This window comes from Gymnogyps californianus, chromosome 7 (assembly GCF_018139145.2).
Source record: "Gymnogyps californianus isolate 813 chromosome 7, ASM1813914v2, whole genome shotgun sequence".
Lineage (NCBI taxonomy): Eukaryota > Metazoa > Chordata > Aves > Accipitriformes > Cathartidae > Gymnogyps > Gymnogyps californianus.
This window is the reverse complement of record NC_059477.1, coordinates 33416476-33435322: the sequence shown is the minus strand read 5'-3', so window position 1 is coordinate 33435322 and position 18847 is coordinate 33416476. Positions and strand designations below refer to the sequence as shown.

Genomic DNA, 18847 nt, shown 5'->3' with positions numbered 1-18847 from the left:
AATCAGGAGCGCCCGTCGCCTCCGCCCCACCCTCTCCCGCGCTCCCCGCTTGCCTATTGGCGGGGCCGCTACCAACGGCGCTGCCTCCATGGCGACGCGGCGGAAGGGCAGTCGAAGATGGCCGCCGAGCCGGGCGGCGGGCGCCCCTGGCCTTACCGGTGTTACCGGCCGCTGCTCGCCGCTTTGACCGCCGCGTTGCTGCTGCTGGGCTGCGGCCGCGCCGCCACCCTTTCTCCCTCCTCTTCCTCGTCCTGTCACCATCGCGTGCCCAGCGGCGAGGAGGTGGGGCCGCCGCGGGCGTCCTCAGTCGGCGGCGGTGGTTGCGGGGCGAGAGGTCCTCCGTTTCCCGCTCCCGTTGTTGGGTCTGTCCCCTCACGGCTGCCCCGGGTCGGGCTGTGCGGGATCTGGCCCCGCGGCCCCCCGGGGTGTGGTCCGTGGCGTGCGGGTGCGGGGCGGTTTCTGACTGACCGGCGCGGCAGTGTGTGAGGAGAAGGGCGGGAAGGGGCTTTGCTTAAAAACAGACAGAAAGGCGCTCTCGCAGGCGAGGCGGAGGGAAGGGCCTGCGAGCGCTCGTCGGTGTGGCTCTCCAGGTGAGCCGCCTAATCCAGCCGCTTGTTCCTCTCCCTGCCAGGTTGTCTATCAAGTTCCTCTAAAGGAAAATCATGTCTTGAAGAGAAATGTGGATCAACAGCTACGAATTAAGATTATATATGACGGAAGTGTTGAGGAGTGAGTATGAAGTTGTGACAACTTTTTTTTTTCCCCTCCATATCTGAGAATGGAAATCCTATTAACTAAAGCTTGTTTGTTTTGTTTTTTAAATATAGTTTGCTACCTGAGAAAAGACACCTTATAAAGGTATGTCATATTTGCTTCCCCTTTTTGTTTGTCCATTTTTTATTACATGGATAAAGTTAAGTTTAAGGCCAGTTTAATTAAAGGCTTTGAATACCAGCAGTTTCATATCCTCTAGTCTGGGAAACCAAGGCTTTGTGTACAGATTATGCCTCCATTCCAAATACTTCCAATGTTCTGTTGAATGTTGTTTGACAGGTGTTTGCTGTATCTTAAGGTAGTGAGCAGTATGTATATAGTTTTTAAAGCCTCTTTGAAGCTGTACATTCAAATTAATACTGGCTCCCTTCTCATTTTGTCCTTCCAATAACAAAATATGGGAATACTGAAACAAAATATTCCCTAAATACATTGATAATAATTGAACTTCTTAGGAAGTCTGGATTTCCGCTATTCTGCTATACCACAACATCTAGCAAGTTTCATGTAACTTGGTAGTTAACGCTTTTAAGGTGAGTTATGTCTGCACTGCTACTGGGTAACTTCTGTTTTTGTTCTGTTCAGAACAAACTTTTTCCACAAGCTATATCGTATTTGGAGAAGACGTTTCAAGTGCGCAAATCCACGGGTACTATATTACTAAGCAGGTATGTGAAAGTATGTTGAAAATCACTTGCTATATTTGATATTTAACATTGCGTTGTATAGCCTTTAAAATAAGAATAAAATAAGAGTGTAAGAAATGCCCTCCTGAATCAGACCAGTGACCCATCTGACCCAGTGATGGTAGCAGATGCTATTTAGGGAGCATACACAAATCTGCCAGCCTTCCATGATCAACATCTACGTTTGTTGTATCAGAGATGTTAAAGGGTATACATGCTGCCTGTTTCCTTTTATATGTACTCCCATTTATGAACCTGTTCCTAATCTCTCTTTGAACCTGTGGATATTCCACTAACAACTGGAAGCAGTATGTCTTCCAGAGCAGGGTGACTAACAATTCTGACAGTGGAAGTTACATTAAGTACCTGTATTACAGTGTTGTTGGGTGCTGTAAGACTCTTCTACAGTTTCTTTTTAATAATAAAACAGTGCTGACTGTCTCTCATGTTTGATTGAAGGCAGTGTGTGACAAACCAATATTTAAGGAGGAAAGCTGACCCTCACAGATACTGCCGAGGAGCCTGTGCAGACCATACAAGATGTGGGCCAGTTATAGTTCCTGAGAAGCACCTCCAAGTAAGCCAAACCATCCAAGTAGTTCTTAACCTTTGAAATATGATTGTTTGTGGAAATTAATAAAAAAGTTAATATTGCTAACTGCGCATATGTCCCACACTGTGGGAGATCACTAAGTTTGAGTGACAGAATAGAACAACTTGAGTTAGCGGGAGTTTCTTTAGTTTATGCTATTGAACCAAAAGTCAGGTAAAACTGGACTGTTCGCTGTTCTCTAAGCCTGTGTTATAATGAACTGTACAGAGAGGATGAGATTCAAAGCTTGCTAAATTGCTACTAGTCACTTCATTGTTCACCTTGGTCAATGAGTCAGATTTTCACAAAATTAATAATAAGTTTTGATTTTTTTTTGAAGACCTTATTTGAAGAGGTTATCCATTGAACCAGGAGCACGGTGCAGGCAATGCTTCTAACTTGTTTTCTTGCATGAATTTTTGATTCAACTACAGCAAGTGATCAGTAGATTTCTTTCTTTCTCTTAGCTTGAAGTTTCAACTATGGTATTAAAAATGTACCAGGTTACATGTGAAATGCAATTGCTACTTGTGTATACTATTCCTGTGAGCCAGAATTTTTTTTAATTTGTAAGAAATAAAGGGTGCTAATTTCGGGATATCTAGCTTGGCAGGCCCCCCCCCCTTTTTTCCACCCACCCCCCCCCAAAAGCTGCCACCTTCCTGGTGTCTAATAAATCAAAAGAGCCAGTCATTTGAAAGTTATTCCTTGGCTCTGGTTTTGTTTACTGTCTTCATAGGGAGTTTTCTCATCTTCTGCTGTTTTACAATGGGATTTATTCTTGGCTTCAAGCTAATTGAATTTTGTCATGCAAAATTTTGGTCATAGCTAAAGTATTTTAATTGTTCATTTGAACATTGTCAAAGCAATGCAGAGTGTGCAATGAGAATGAGTGGCACTGCGGACCCACTGGCTTACCTGACCAAGAAGGGGTTCGAGATGCTGACTTTGTACTTTACGTTAGTGCTCTCACTACTGAAAGGTGTGGCCATGAAAATATCATTGCATATGCAGCCTACTGCCAACTGGAAGCTGAAATGGACAGGCAAGTATTCCCTCTGTTACAAACTCTTTTTTTAATTAAACTTTTGAGTTTTTTAATTGTTTAGATGTGGAGTTTGTTTGCCTGTGTTGTATAATATAGCAAAGTAGAAGTAATTATTGAAATAGACAAGCGCTATATTTGTGTAAAACCACAAGACCATCAAATAGTCCTTAACTGGCAAAGCTGAGGCATTTAAAGCAAAGCTAATCCTCTCCTGTTACTGCCTAAACTTTATCTCAAGATCCTGTTTCTGTTGAAGTGAATGTCATACTTTCACAAACTTAGAGAATGCAAATGGGCCCTACTTATGTGGCCCTTGTTTCTAGTTTGGTTGTAGTCATTGTAACAGACACTTTGTACCTCTATCGTGTCTTACCTAAAATTCAAATCTCTTGCACTGTTGTCACTAACACCTGCGCAAAATACTGAATATAGAGATTGATCCCATCCTTCCCCATTTCGACAGTAAACTACTCACTGTGTTGTTAACAGACTATTTATAAATGATTGGGGAAGTTGCTTGGAAGGACTTCTTTTTACGTTAGTCTCCATTTTCTTTTAAATATTCTGCCTCTTCAAGTGAATATGGTTTGAATTTGCTAGTATTTTACTGAAAACAATTTAATTTTAAAACTGTCTTCCAGGCCAATAGCAGGATATGCTAACTTGTGTCCAAATATGATTTCAACGCAAGCTCAAGAATTCATTGGCATGTTGTCTACAGTGAAACATGAGATCATCCATGCACTGGTAAGGGTTGATGTTATAAAATGTGTTTCCCTGAAATTTGTGCCTACTTCCTCACATACCTCCAGCTTGTTGCAAGGGAAGGATGTTTGGTGGAGGAAAGCTCTTGCTTTGCCTCCTTCAATATGTGTGTTAATTGCCTTCAAGTGCAGTACTTCCAGTGTATCTGCGGTGGGTGTGATAACTCTTTCATGGTATTTGACTTTGTATGTGAATGTCTTACCAAAGGTTTCTGTGTGCTTGGTTTTTAACTTGAAGGGTTTCTCTGCTGGACTGTTTGCGTTTTATCGTGATGATGATGGAAAACCTTTGACAACAAGATATGCAGATGGACTTCCTCCTTTTAATGAAAGGTATTTTATTTTTTTGGACACCTCTGTACTCCCATTGAGGCATGTTTTCATATTGCCTTTTTAGGATGTATTCTTGCCTTTTGAAAATCCAATTTGATTCCATTATTAGAATGCTTTACCTTTGTTATGTTCAAACATTGGTGTGTGGTGTTTTTTTAGTCTTTACATTGGCATTAAGCACTTGTATTATCCACATATATTACAAATTAAGGCAGGATTTCATTTATCAGGAGGCTTGAAGTTAAGCATTAAAACTACCCATGCTTAAATTTCAATGCTTGCTAAACACCTTACAAAACTGAGACTTGTATTTTCTGTAGTCTGTCTAATGTCAGTGCAGTTCATTTTTAAGACATATATCATTCAAGGTTTATAGTTATGCAGAACTGACAATGTGTGTAGTCTGCTGCATGATTTTTCTGACTACTTGTTGAATGAACAGTTTGCATTTTTTTCTTCATTTAGTTGATATTGTAGAAATGTTCTTCTAGGGGTTTTTTGGAGGTGGAAGGGTAGAGAGCTTTTGGTTTTATTCACCTTCCTTTTTATAATAGCAATTCTGAGGATTTTTATTTCATTTCTTACACTTTCAGTAACTGTAGAAAGTAAGTCTTGAGTCTACAGACATCTTTTTAATAATCTTACTTTGGCTTATTAAATCAGAGATGCGTATATAATGAACGCATGTCTTACAAAGGAGAAATGTTGCATAATAAATTTAAACTTCAGAAAGCATGAGTAAGTATAGAGATTATTCATGATTCTGTTTCTTGCAGAGATGAAATCTTTGCACAGTACCATGTATTTGTGGGAAAGATTTGTAACCAATACATTCTTCTTACAGTCTAGGTTTGTATCAGTGGAGCGATAAAGTCATTCGTAAAGCAGTGAGGTTATGGGACATACGTGGTGGCAAAATGCTGCGCCATGCTGTTCATCTTCTGATAACACCTCGTGTAGTTGTAAGTGTGGATTAACTTAAACTTTTAAACTTTGTATGCCAAGGTTACCATCACATTCTTGAGTCATAAATATTTCTTATTCTTTAAGAAGTAATAACCTAACATTGAATACTCTTTTCTTGAAAGTATGGCCCAAAGACTACGTGATTAACACTGTATAATTAGTTGAGAGTGTGTATCCAAAGTAAAGTGGAAAATGGTTGACAGACAGCATGAAATAAATAGACACGGTAAGAGACAATGAAGGGACTGAGAAGTAAATTATAAAAGGTTAAGCAAAACTCATGTTGAATAGATGCCTTAATCCTACTATTTAGATGTTTTCCTACAGACTTAGACACCTAGTATTCCCGTTGCCTTAACAGATAGTGTTGTCACTGCTTTTCTCATTTATAAGTTCATCCTATTTTCTACTTTTCTCTTTAAAAGCATTGTTTTAATCTTTTTCTAATTTTATTGATTACAAAAGAATGCAGTTAACATTTTGTCATGTTTAAAAAGAAATTCCTCAAGTATTCTTGGAAACCTTTCTTGCTTCCCACGCCTCTGACTCTTTCCCCCCCACCCCCCCAACAGAACATATGCTTAAGTGTAATAAATTGGTATTGGAAATAAGTTACAGTGTTAGTCATATTTGGCCACAAATAATCTTTGTGTTTGTTTTAAATCTAACACAGTATATAGAGCAAACTTGGTTTAATTACCCCTGTTTTGAAAATTGGCCATGCTGGTCAAACTGTTCAGAGCATTAAGGGTGCTCCTGGGTAGTGCCACACCAGCAAAGGCTGGGCTCCTGACCGTGAGACCACAGCATTGTTGTGATGCCTCTTAAGACTTTCAAATATTTTGCAGAAAACACTTCCCAGTGCAAAACTAGTTGACACGTACAGCTTCCTAATAGAAAAGTGTTTTTTCTCTGAAACATTTGACAGAAGCAGGACTGTAGTGTTCCTACATTGTTTGGGTTTTTTTGTTGTTTGTTTTTGTTTTTTTTTTTTTTAATATGGTCTTTAGTGCGTGCATGCTATTCTCAGCTAATTCTGTCACGGTTTTATTCTTGTAAACTTCCATCGTTTATTTCCAGGAGATAAGTAGACAGATTGTTAGGCTTGGTGTTGGGGTACTTGCTGGCTTAGTCAGCCTCTTAGTAGAAGTGTTTTGCATTCAGAGGAAAACAAGATGGCAGAAAAAGAAATGCTGAAATACTTTTAAAAGGTAATTCTAGAACATTAGGACTGCATATGGCTATCCGTCTCGATATTTTGAGAGTTGTGTTGAAATGTTTTCCTTCTAGGAAGAAGCCCGAAAACATTTTAATTGTCCAGTTCTAGAGGGAATGGAGCTTGAAAATCAAGGTGGCATGGGTACTGAGCTCAATCACTGGGAGAAGAGATTGTTGGAGGTTAGTGCTGATATTAGGAATGGAGGGGAATGTGGGAATGTCTGCTCCCCCCGCCTTTATTTTTAGGTTTATAGTGGTACCGACTGAAGCCTTGAAAATGCAGGTGTATCAAACCTCACTGAAATATATCACAAAGAGTACTAGACTACAAATACTTGAATATCCAATTTCTAGATAAATCAATCTTTTTACCTTATTGCTAAGTCTCAGAGTATGAGTTTGAGATAAGCTGATTACTAAATAACTAAATGTCTCTTGCTTTTGTCTGCCATTTACCCTTTTGAGAAGGTAGGTTCCCTTTTTAGGGGAAAGGGTGTATTCCTTTGAGTCAATTCAACTTTGTCACCCTCTGCCTCTTATACATCAAATATTTGATCGTTCTGTCTATTCCTTATCTTGACTTCATCTTTATTCATGTGCCCTGGGGTTAGCTTTTGCCATCTCTATTCCAGAAGCTCATCTGATCAAGGAAACACTTATTTCTCTCCTGACATATAAGCTTATTTTTATTTATAACTTTACATTCAGTGATATTTTTGGCAGAGATACACTTTCTGGTTATTGTTGTATGCAGTGAGGTAAACAAGAAGGGAAATGCTTCAGGACAGACCTTTTTGTGGAAGTAATCTTGAAAAACGCCTATTTCTTGAGACTGAAATTGTTAGCTTTTCCTGCTTTTCAGTAACCTTTGGTGTGGAACAGTAGTTTAAAGCCAACTGGAAAGACTGCCATTAGAATGAGGATAATTCTAAGGATTGAATAGGAAAAACAAAAAGGAGATTATTGCTAGTCTCCTTACAAACTTTCTCTGGAAAGGTGGAATCTGGAAAGTAACCCATATAGTTTGGTTTTGGTCTTGATCCAACTCTCATTAAGTACTGTAGAGATAGCAAATTTGGTGCTAATAAGTCTGCTGGTGGTAAATCCTCCTAACTAGACTAGTGGAGAGGGAAGGCTGGAAAACTACATGTTTTGAAGAAATAATAGAAATGAGATGAAGTTCAGTAATAGAAATCCCAGAGTTGTGTAATTAAGGGTGAGTGACTTTTGCTGTAAGCCTGAAGTTTATCAGATGGAAATGAATGAGCAGGAAAAAGACACGGGTGTTACGATTGCCAGTTATAAGATGATTAGGAAACTCCAAGGTGACTGGAGTTGCTCTTTTGAGGATGGTGTGAACTTGCTTATTTTTAAATGAGATGGAAAATTCCACTGCCATACTAATAAAGTTTCCTTTGGAGTGCTGTGTGCCTTTAGTCATGTGTCCTGTGCACCTCACTCCTGAAAAGGACTACTAGAAATTCTAGGAAAACTAAAAATCTGTCTTGCACAAGAAAATTAAATGAGCTTGGCTTTCATCTTACCAAAAGGAGACAGAAGATGTGGTGTGACTGCTACTGATAAATATGCTAGAAGAAGGAAGAGTTTTATTTTACCTAAAGAAAAACGAGTACATGTTGGTCGTGAATAAGGTTTAGCTGGAATTTGGAATGAGGTTTCTGACTTCTAGAATTCTGAAGCTTTGTAGGGTGGAGTGGGGAAGGGAGTTGCACTTTTGATCCCTTTTATGAAAGAGGTTGGGATTTGATTGTCAATAGTGAGAAGAGACTGGAGATAAAATGCTTTTTCATAGGAAGCATTTTCTTACAATAATGACTTTCAGTGGCTTGCTAATAGTAACTGGTAACTTTCAGAATGAAGCAATGACTGGATCCCATACACAGAATCGAGTCTTTTCCAGGATCACCTTAGCATTAATGGAAGACACAGGGTAAGAATTAATAAGAATGGGGTGGGTTTTTTGGTCCATTTGTGTTTGGTTTTCATGGTACTTCGTTTTATTTGGAATTGATGCACTTGTGCTTATCCATCTGCAACACAGTAGATAATTGGCATAATTAGCATTACATTAGACAAGGAGTTATACCTAGTATGTTAATTTTTCTTCATGTATTTCAAAACCCATCCATTCTTAATCTAGCCTTAAAAAAAACATGCATTGCAATGCATAGTACTGTTTGTAGTGTCTGTTTACTTTTTTCTTAATAGTCTTCTCTCAGCTGCATGCAGTACATATTGACTATTTTTTCCGCTCTTCTTGCAGATAGAAAGCATAAATTTTATAAAATTTCATCTTTCTGTATGCATTGTTCCTTTGCAGATCAAGGTGCATTGCTGTTGAACAAATAAGCAATAAAATTTTCTTTCAGTTCATTATGACTTGAAAAATAGTGCAATTGTAATATATTTTGTTATAGGCAGAAAGGGATGCAGTTTCCCTTTTTCTTCATTTGAAGACCTTAAGGCATAGTATGAAGTTCTTTGAACTGCTGTTTTATTAATCAGAACACTAATTTGTGAAGTAACTATATTCTCATTTCAAAATACCTTTACAGCTGGTATAAAGCAAATTACAGCATGGCAGAGAAATTAGATTGGGGACGCAATAAAGGCTGTGACTTTGTAATGAAAAGCTGTAAATTCTGGATCGACCAAAAGAGACAAAAGTAAGAATACAGTCTTTTTAAAAAAAAAAATAAAGAGGAAACTCTGATGCTTGCTTACGTTTGTCCTTCAAATGCAACTCAGTAAAAAGAAGTAGAGGTAGATACAGATTAACAAGGGATGCTGTCCTAAGTACCTTCAGAATGCACCCAGGAAGGAGCACGCCAAATGTATTAAGAGCAGAAGCATCCCACCCAATAAATACAGAGCCAAACACCTTAGGGTGTAGAATGCATTTACACTATAAGACGGCTATGCTTTAGAGAGGAGGGGAGGGACTTAATCTAAAAGTGTTTGCTTTCTTATTTTGTCCCTTTTAATTGGAAATGCAGTCTGTGTCATTTTGCATTACTGGATTGTACTTAAAGCAACAGAAGGGGATGATGAGCATCTTCAGAACAAAGCCTTCCTTGTTTGTTCGTTAAAATACTCATAAATTTCTAGGACACAGCTGCATAGTGGGCCTGTTTTGCTTGTATGTTTTTTTTTCTTTGACGTTTACAAAGCATTGTCATTAAAACTAAATAGGTGAGTGCATTGTAACTTTGTTTGCTGGCTTGATATTCTTTAAATTAGAAAGGTCATAACCAGACAAATAACAATAATTAGCCTCTAGAGAAGAAGTTGGTGCTTCTTTGTGTGATTGACCGAGTGTGGGGGAGAGTGGGAACAGGCAGTCTTGACAGACTGCTTAGTTAAATTATGAAAAGCAGTTAGTGATCTAATGTGATCTTTATTCTTTTTTTTTTTCTTTTTTTTTTTTTTGAGGAGGCAATTAATCAGTCCATACTGCGACACTTTGAGGAGTAATCCTTTGCAGTTAACCTGCAGGCAGGACCAAAGAGCAGTAGCAGTGTGCAACTTGCAGAAGTTTCCAAAGCAGTTACCTCAGGAATATCAGGTATAATGGATCTTACTTTGCCAAATAACTAAGTGTTTTCATTCTTGTGCTTTGCAGGTGGTTGATTGTATTTGTTTCATTTTTTTTCTTCTGAACTAGTAGATGAGAGTAGATACTGTGAAAAATGTCTGCTTAGTTTATTATAAGTCTGGAGGCTGAAAAAAAGCCTTGTGATCTTAATAAAACAGTAAGGATGTTGCTTGGCCATCTAGCCAAATATCAGATGGAAATGTTGCTGTATAACAGAAGTCCCCTAGAATGCTTTGTGTGAGGTGTTTCTTCACCCAGTCTGCTGCCCTGTGTCACTGCACGCTGAGAATTTTGTTCTGTTTCGTCCCAGAGAATGCTATGATTGCAAAGGCAGGCAGGGGAAGGGGTGGAGAGCGATACATCCAAACGTGAATCTGTCTGCATTATTTAAGTATTCTTAAATGCTTCTGGCTCATCTGGTTCATGGGTATTGTAAGCTACTGTTAATAGCATTCCTGAGTAGCAATAGCTGATGTTCTTACAGCTGTAGTGATTGGTTCCAGTTGTACACTTGTCTTTGCGCAAACTGCTTCACTACCTATTTTGTTTTGCAGTATTTTGACAATCTTAATGGAGTACCAGCAGAAGAATTGCCTTATTATGGTGGCTCAGTAGAAATTGCTGACTATTGTCCCTTTAGTCAAGAATTCAGCTGGCATTTAAGTGGTGAATTTCAACGCAGCTCAGACTGTAGAATAATTGAAAACCAACCAGGTCGGTTTTCAGGACTTCAGTATGGTATTTAAGAGACTACATTTGTTAATCTCAAATGGACTTGCTATATATCCAAACTAATTGGATGTGAAATCAGTTTTATACTACGAGCTGTGTAAAAGCTGTGCTGGGGTGAGAAGCACAGCACAACTACCTTGTACACCTAGGAAGCAAACACTCTCATCTAATACAAGAATTGCATAAGAGCTGAACAGAAATTAACCCCAAATGATCCGAATATAAGATGAAGGGTGGGGCTGGGTTGGTTGGTGGTTTTTTTGAGTCTCTGAAAAATATTTCCGCTTTCCACCTTTATGGGTTTTTTGTTCAAGGCAAGGACCTCTGCGAATTAGCAGAACATGGGCTTGTCTCCTAGGGTAGTGCGTGAGTGTTCAATATTGCGGAGCTCCAGAATGCTGTAGGATATTACCTGTCTGTGCAGTTGTCTCAAAACCAAACAAATAAACACCCTCTGCTCTCAAGCCAGCAACCAGAGCCGGCACTCCCTGGGGGCAAACATATCCACATAGTTCTGATGGAAAGTGCTTGCCTTCCCCCCCCCCCCCCCCCCCTTTTGAATCCTGGGTTTCTTCCCACTTTATATTCAAGACAGTATAATTCCCAAAGTGATAATGATTAACAGTCTGAAAGATTCCAAAAGTAAACCTTGAATTGTGTGGGGACATTGACTAATTATAGCATATTAAGTTGACGTGGACTTTCTGTTCCCCTAGTAAGTTGCAATTCAGTATCTTCTTTCTACCTTAGATCCCACCAAAAACTATGGCGCAGAGAAATATGGACCAAACTCTGTATGTCTTATTCAGAAATCTGCTTTTGTCATGGAACAGTGCAGGAGGAAACTCAGTTACCCTGACTGGGGTAGTGGATGTTATCAAGTAAGTATGTGTTGGGGTTTTATCTTTATTTTTTTAAAATAACACTAAAGGGAAAAGTCAGGCATAAAATGTAGGCTATGACTGTTAGAACTTTGCACCTGGACACTGTACATGATCTTCTCTGCCTTAAATCACTAGATTATATGGCATGCTTTGAAAATAAATATCTTCCAACCGTGAGCCTGTGGTTTAGATCACACATCAAGTTAAGCATGTGACCACTGGGATGGCTTGTATGTTACTTCCAGTCTTGCTAGGGACTTCATCTGTCTTACCCCTGTGACACTCTCTCCACAGCTAAGTAGGAATACTTATACTGGAATCTTCTGTTGTTGAAGCTTAATGTTAATTAGTCACTCTGATTTTTCAAAGGTGGAAAGCACTGTGGACATGTCACTTATTTTTCATTATCCTCCTTCTCTTCAGGACTATCTCACTAAAGGTGTCGCTTTCAACAACAGCACAACTCTAAAAAAGTAGTCATTAGCAGAAGCTGAATTTTACTCAGTTGATGATCTGCATAATTGCACGAAAAGAGTACAGTCAGTGCTTTAAAACATTCTTGAACCAAATCGTTGCTCTGAGTGCATTAAAATACTTGCAGTTAATGTATGCTCTAATACCAGGTGTTTACTGAACATAGTATTTACTTATTGAAAGAGCCTCCAAACCCCAAAACATATTTCTGATAAATCAGAATACAGGCTTGACTTTTATTCTTTTATTTTAAGGTTTCTTGTTCTCCACAAGGGCTGCATGTTTGGGTCAAGGACACTGCGTACTTGTGTAGCCGCTCAGGTCAGGTATTAACCGTGAGCATTCAGATGAATGGCTGGATACATGTTGGGAATCTGATTTGCCCGGCCTGTTCGGACTTCTGTGACTCCTGTCCCCCAGAGCGGGATCCTCCAGCTTCTAACTTAACAAGAGCTGCACCAATCGGTAGGTTGCCTTATTTGCTGAAGTGAAACTTAATATTAAATGTCTGAACTATAAAGGTTTGTGTCACCTCTGACTGTCAGGGAACAGGAAAGGAGAGCCATGGCCTGGCTATTCTAAGATCCTAGGCGTAGAAGTTAAAGGAAGATGGCAAAGGTGCCCAGCTTTTTGCTGTGCAGGACAGTGGCTAACATAGGAGAAATGTGTCTGAAACATAACTACTTCATGTCATGTTTCCTTCTGGTAATCGTCCCAGAAATCTGGTAAGTTGCTAGGCTAAAGCTAGAAAATCTGATCTGTGTTTTGAAGGCCGTATCACTATTATAACCTTCAAAATGATCACCTTGGTGGAAAGGGAATTCTCACTTGTATAACTTCCCATTGACAATGTTAATGCTGTAATCCAGAACATGAAAGATAGGTGTCAGTTTGCTTTTTGAGGGAGGAGGAAAGCTTGCTTCACTGACTACCAGTTAACGTTTTGTCAAGAACAGATGGCTTTCTAAAAAGCCAATTGATGAAAGAGATCATACTAGTGGCTTATTTTTAAGCCTTTAACCAATTCTTTAATTGTTGGATGTGCTGTCTCTACTGCAGTTTTCATGGAAAAAATAAACCTGTTTAGTTTACCTGCACACTCAGTTCTCTTTTCAAAGTGGTGCACTTGGGTTTGTGTGTAGCATTTCAAATAGTTTTGTTTTGTCTCAGAGATGGCAACATTTCGGTGTTTGGTGGAATGACTCCTGTAGTTTAGATTTTAGAATGAGAAAGCTGTAACCTTGGAGACTCACATCTTCTAGCATCTATTTGAATTCATGCTTGGTGTTTCACATACACACAGACACAGACACACACACACGTGTGTGTGTGTCTGTGTGTATATATATAAAAAAAGGTTTTTATCTGTGCAAGTTTACATTTGTGTCCGTGGTTTTCTTAAGTCTCATGGCTGTGTGATTACCTACCATACGGACAAACTCCCTGATTCATGTATTGAGTTTTCCCTCTCCCTTTTTTTTTCTTTCCCCCCTTCATTTTTCTTCTTCTTCATTTTTGTGTTTTGTGGCTTGGGTTTTTATATGACTTACAGCTGTACAGATCAAAAGTAGTCATAAAACAGTCTTTTGAGAGTCTTTGGTTTTGAAATGCAGCTTCTCCCCAGTCATGCCATGGGAAACTTCCTGTTCTTTTCTTGCAAAACCAGTAAATTTTTCTCGTTTGTTCTCCTAATTGCTATTAGTGAAGGAATGCAGAAAATTATTTATTTATAAAGGGAATAATCATGTTATTTGGTCGGTTTGAATTCCTAGCCTTGAAAGCTAGAATAAATCAGTGCAGATTACTGCAAATATGTTTTTGCTTTTTGGTGTTTTTTAGTGTTCTATTTGTTATTTTATCTTCTCATTAAATATAAAATTTATAAGCTTTATGGTGTTTTGTTTTTTATTTTAGACTTATGCTCCTGCTCGTCTAGCCTGGTTGTAACCCTTTGGCTATTGATGGCTAACTTAATTCCCCTGTTAACAGGATTATTTCTCTGCACATAAAGTTAAGCACAAGGCAAGAAGATGTTCCAAGATGATATACCATCATGTTGCACTCCTATTGTGGAGCACTGAGTTTTTTGTCTCTGCAGGCAGCTGTCTTCTGCTGAACCTCATCTCTCCTGGCAAGTATCGGTGCAGACAGTAGTCAGGGAGGTACTGACAAAAGCAGTTTGAGAGGAGGAAAACTTACCTTGTCATCTCAATAAGTGCCAGTATTTTCCTGAATTGCAACCTTTGCTTTTTTTGACGCAGTAACAAGATCCACTATGCCAACTGTGTTAAACTACCTGGCAACTCGGTCAAGATTTGAAGTGAGAACTCTTCTGTAATAGAACTGAGGGTTGTTTTTTTGTTATGTCCTCTGTGTGACTGGTAGCAAAGCATCCTCAAACTGGAAATATACCTCAGTGGTTTAGTCAAAAGCCATGTAAAAATCAGTTGTCATCACTGCTAATAACCCAGGCCTAAACAGCTGTGGGAATTTGTTTGTTTGTTTGTTTTATCAATTCTTGCAATTTATGAGGGGAAGAAATAATTTAATGGGATAGACCAGTGGTTGGAAATTGTCTCCACAACTGGATTCTGCAGCTTTGAGGCTTCTCAGAATTCATACTAGTTTGCGGTAAAGCAGCTAATGCTTGGGGTTTGCTTAAACCTTCCTATGTGCACAAAGTGGAATTTCAGACTGGTAACCAAGACAACTGTCTAGAAATCCCATTCTCATTTAGCATGTGCCAGTTCTACTGTGAAAATTAATACATCAAATGTTTGAATACTCTCAGAGTAATTTGCATTTCAGTACTGACCTCAGTCTGTAAAATTGGGATAGGTTTTCTGATTATTTTTAATTTTGTTGGTTTGTTTCTTAAATAATGGCATTATTATTTTTTGAATAGTATGAACATAAATGCAGCTGTTGTCACTTTTTGTTGAAGGGCAAACCAGTAGCGATGGCAGCTATAATGTTACAGGACCATATTGACTTCTCTAGACCAAAAACTATATTGAATGTGTTAAGAAAAGTCTAATCTGTCTTCCCTCCCCCCCCTTTTTCTTGGACATATAGTTGATAATCCAAATACTATGGATTATTTGAGTATTTGTAGTAAGTTAGAGAATCAGACATTTTGAACCACATGAGGGCACACCTTGCTACAAAATTAATCACTTGATGGACAAAATATGTAAGAGGAAGGAAATGAGCAAAACCTGTCTCCCTAAGGACAGCTGCTCTATAGGACACTTGTAAGAATGTTTTTATTTGTTTCTGACTCTACAATGTGTTACAAATAATCCTGTTTGGAGTAAAAGAAACTCTTATGTGGTCCAATCCGTTGTCTGTCCTGTTAGGATAGTTTTCATTCTTGGAAAAGTGTTAGACTTGAGGGAGCAGACATGCCCAGTGCACTAAAAAATGCAAATATAGGGAGAAAGATGATGTTACTCTGCTTGTTAAATGTTCTGTGATGTTAGAATTGTCAGTGACTAGATCCCTTTCTAAAATTAAAGGTAGGGGGATGGAAAGGGTATGGAGTAAAATTTATCTAGCTACAATTAAACTCGTTCAATAATAGGACTTCCATTGTAATTGTAAGAAAATCTTTGTGCCTACTGGACTTGTTTGGTTTTTTTTTATTTAAAGAAACTCTTAGGACACTGCTGAGGTGAGTAAGCTGCAACCTAAAACGGTCTGAAGGCATCACAGTTGAGAGAGTACCTTGCACTGGGCTAGTTCCCCTTCTTAACTGCAGGTTAAGTTTGCTTTGAATTATACAAGGCCTAGGCTAGCCTTAAATAGGTGTTTCTGAGAAGCAATACAAATTAGGAATCAAATGCTTTAAATGTGTACAAGTTTGAATTAAGAAACACTCAGATTAATAAGTGAATACTGATTATTTTAATATATGCACAATCAACAGTCAGTGTAAATTGATTCCTTGAAAACGTAAAGGTTTGAGAATACATCTTAGGTCCCAGAGGTTGATATTGTATTTTTTGTCTGTTGTGCAATAATACAGTTTAAATGGTATCACTCAACAACAGTGCTTTTGATACTTGAAAAGAAATTATTGGTTATTTTTTCTTACTGTGAAATATTTGCACTGTCTGAACTTTCTGGTTAACTTTATAACTGTTAAACTTTTTTACTGGTGTTAATTTATTGTGCTCGGTATTTGATATGCTAGTCTCCTGTCTGTGTTAAGTGTGAAATTTGTCATATTTAAGTGAATATTTTTATCTTCTACACAGTTGTTTCTCTTGAGGGCTTTTCTTCTTTTATTTTCTCTTCCTGAGAATTAACTGAAAGGTGGCTTAAAAAGTCGATGCTTACCTACTTCTGAATTGTATGCATTAATTAAAGAAAGAGGCTGTAGTGGATTGTACCTACAGGGAAAAATCTATCTGCCTGTCAGAGCTCTTGTGGTCAGATTCACCAGTACCTGCTGAGTAGCTGCATCAGTGAATCCAGTGAAGTAAAACTATTACTGCCTTAATAATCTGAGATTTCAGTCGTAATTTCTTTGACGTGCAGCCCTTCAGCTGGCTGTGAATTGCAGAACTGGACGTGACTTTGGGGAGTCGGGGCGGGGGGAAGGTACTTGAGCGGGCAAAATCCAACATATTATATCCTGTCAGTGCGTCAGCAGCTGTAGCCGTGTTGGAACTGCCAAGAAATGTGTCAAGTTCAATTTAAAGTGAGAATGAATTGGTGACTGTCAAAAAGAGTATTTGAGTAAAACTGACTACCTCAGTTCTGTTTGAGTTAAGCTTCTAGCCTGCTGTGAACTTCCAAATCTTAAGATGAATTAAGTAAAAACATATCTCAGGTTTTTAAGAGCAAAATTAATACTGTGGGAAGCATAAGCCATTTTTTAGTGTAGAACACAGCTAAAATTGTAGCTTAAACCAATCGTTATGTAGCCTTAAGTGTAGTTTCCCCCATAAACGTCGGTATTGGTTTTAAATAAATACAAAGTTTGCAGGCAGCTGCTTTAGGTGTCCTGACGGTATTGTGGCAAGGCCATCCTATTGCATCTCTTACATGTGAAAGCTTTGAAATATAGCCCAAATAAGCCTTTGGGTTTTCAGCAGAGCAGATAGGGCAGCAGGAGCCCTGGAAACAGTGCTAAGAGATAAATGAGTCAGCTTGTCTGTAGCAGAAACATTTTCAGTATATAATGTCCACAGTTTTAGGTTTTTTAAAAACATTCCATGTTTGCTTATGGAAGTAAATTAGTCTTGCAGTCTTTTTTTACCCCAGTAGTTCAAATCTGTAGCATTTCAATTAGAAGTCGAGGCAAGTCATGCTTTAGGAACACATTTTTCTAGCGTTTCAAAGAATTACAAGGAGGAAGGATAGCTTTTGGCTGGAGCACGCAGCAAGTAAAATTACATTGAAAAGCAGGCAATTCATTCCTCTTGAAAAGAGTTGCGGTCTTGGGAGACTGTCACGGCCTTGGCTGTAAGTTAATTACCGAAAGAGAATTTTGAGCCCCATTAATTGACTGTCAGTCCAATGCAGCTCATTCTTTCTGCTGAGCACTAGTAAATTAGGAAGACTGATGTCACTTAAGACCAGACGTATCCACACTCCCTTACAAGGGCCAGTTGTTTTTAAATCTTCCTGTCCTGCAAATCTTCCTGCTTGAATATATTTCGGTAGAGAGGGAGGCGTGTGTCCTTCCTTCCCTGCGTTTCCTAGGAGTGACTTTCAGCCAGCTGAGCAGGTCAAGGTCTTTCCCCTGCAAGATCTAACAAGCAGCTTTTGCTTGGCCGAACGTATTGCTCTTCAGGATTTGGGTCTATGTGTATGTTAAATCATGTGATCTTACCCTACCAGACCTCCAAAGTGCAAATGTTGCCTTTTTAATGTGAAGCTTACCTTGGAGATGAAACAACTGTTTTGAGAGAAGTGGCTGACCTTGAACATGTGTTTCCTATTTTGGTACAGACTGTAAATATAGAACAAGCTATTTTACATAGATTTTAACTGGATTGAGATATAAGGGCTAATTTTTTTTATTTATGGAGTAAAAATTTCCTTATTTTACTGTGTAAAAAAAAAAAAAAAGTATGTAATACAAAAGAAGAAAAAATTGTTCCTCAATAAAATGTCTGTAGAAAATTGACTCTTCTTGTCCTTTTCTTTGAGAGCTGATAACTAACTGCAAGAATAAGCACAATAAAGGACCACCATTACAACAGTCATTTATTTTGTGAGAATTTTGAAAAATGAAATTACATCAAGTCTGCAAATTGATCACTTTATTAAACTGTTATTTGATACACTTTGCATGTAAAATGTTCTCTATTATTATTAGCTCATACATGACTTATTAGAAGTTCAGCCTGCCGGTGAAGTAAGGAGGTTCCTGAATTTTCTATCCCACCCTCATGTATTTGATACCTAAAAATTACGCAATATTTAAGTCTTTTCCCACTTGAAAAGGAAGATCATAATTCCCTGTTTTGTGTAAAGGATGTGGCCACGCGATTCCCGTTTCAGCGGAAGGAATGGTGGCGTTGCCCTGCGGAGCCCCCAGCCGTTGGCTGTGACCCGACTCGGAGCTGGAGGAGGTGAGCTGCCTTCGCTGCTGTTCAGCGGGGAGCAGGGATGCTGCAGCCACTGTTTCTGGTACCCGGGCCAGCTTTGCTAGCTGTGAGACTGACATTTTTACAATATACTTAAAATCACAAGACACTTTTTAATATATATATATATATTACTCTGATAAATGTGAAAGACATAA

The 18847-nt window shown here is 38.7% G+C and overlaps 1 protein-coding gene across 1 annotated transcript; it reads left to right on the top strand.

Moving 5' to 3' along the window:
• The first annotated feature begins 117 nt into the window (after positions 1–117).
• On the top strand, positions 118–16657 carry LMLN (leishmanolysin like peptidase). The gene is made up of 17 exons (XM_050900063.1): positions 118–282; positions 632–729; positions 828–858; positions 1360–1442; positions 1920–2037; positions 2919–3097; positions 3742–3847; positions 4103–4197; positions 5042–5159; positions 6454–6561; positions 8256–8332; positions 8958–9068; positions 9835–9967; positions 10552–10711; positions 11480–11610; positions 12342–12552; positions 14002–16657. The coding sequence occupies exons 1-17, from the start codon at positions 118–120 to the stop codon at positions 14094–14096; spliced, it is 2019 nt and encodes a 672-aa protein (XP_050756020.1). The 3' UTR covers positions 14097–16657.
• Positions 16658–18847: the final 2190 nt, after the last annotated feature.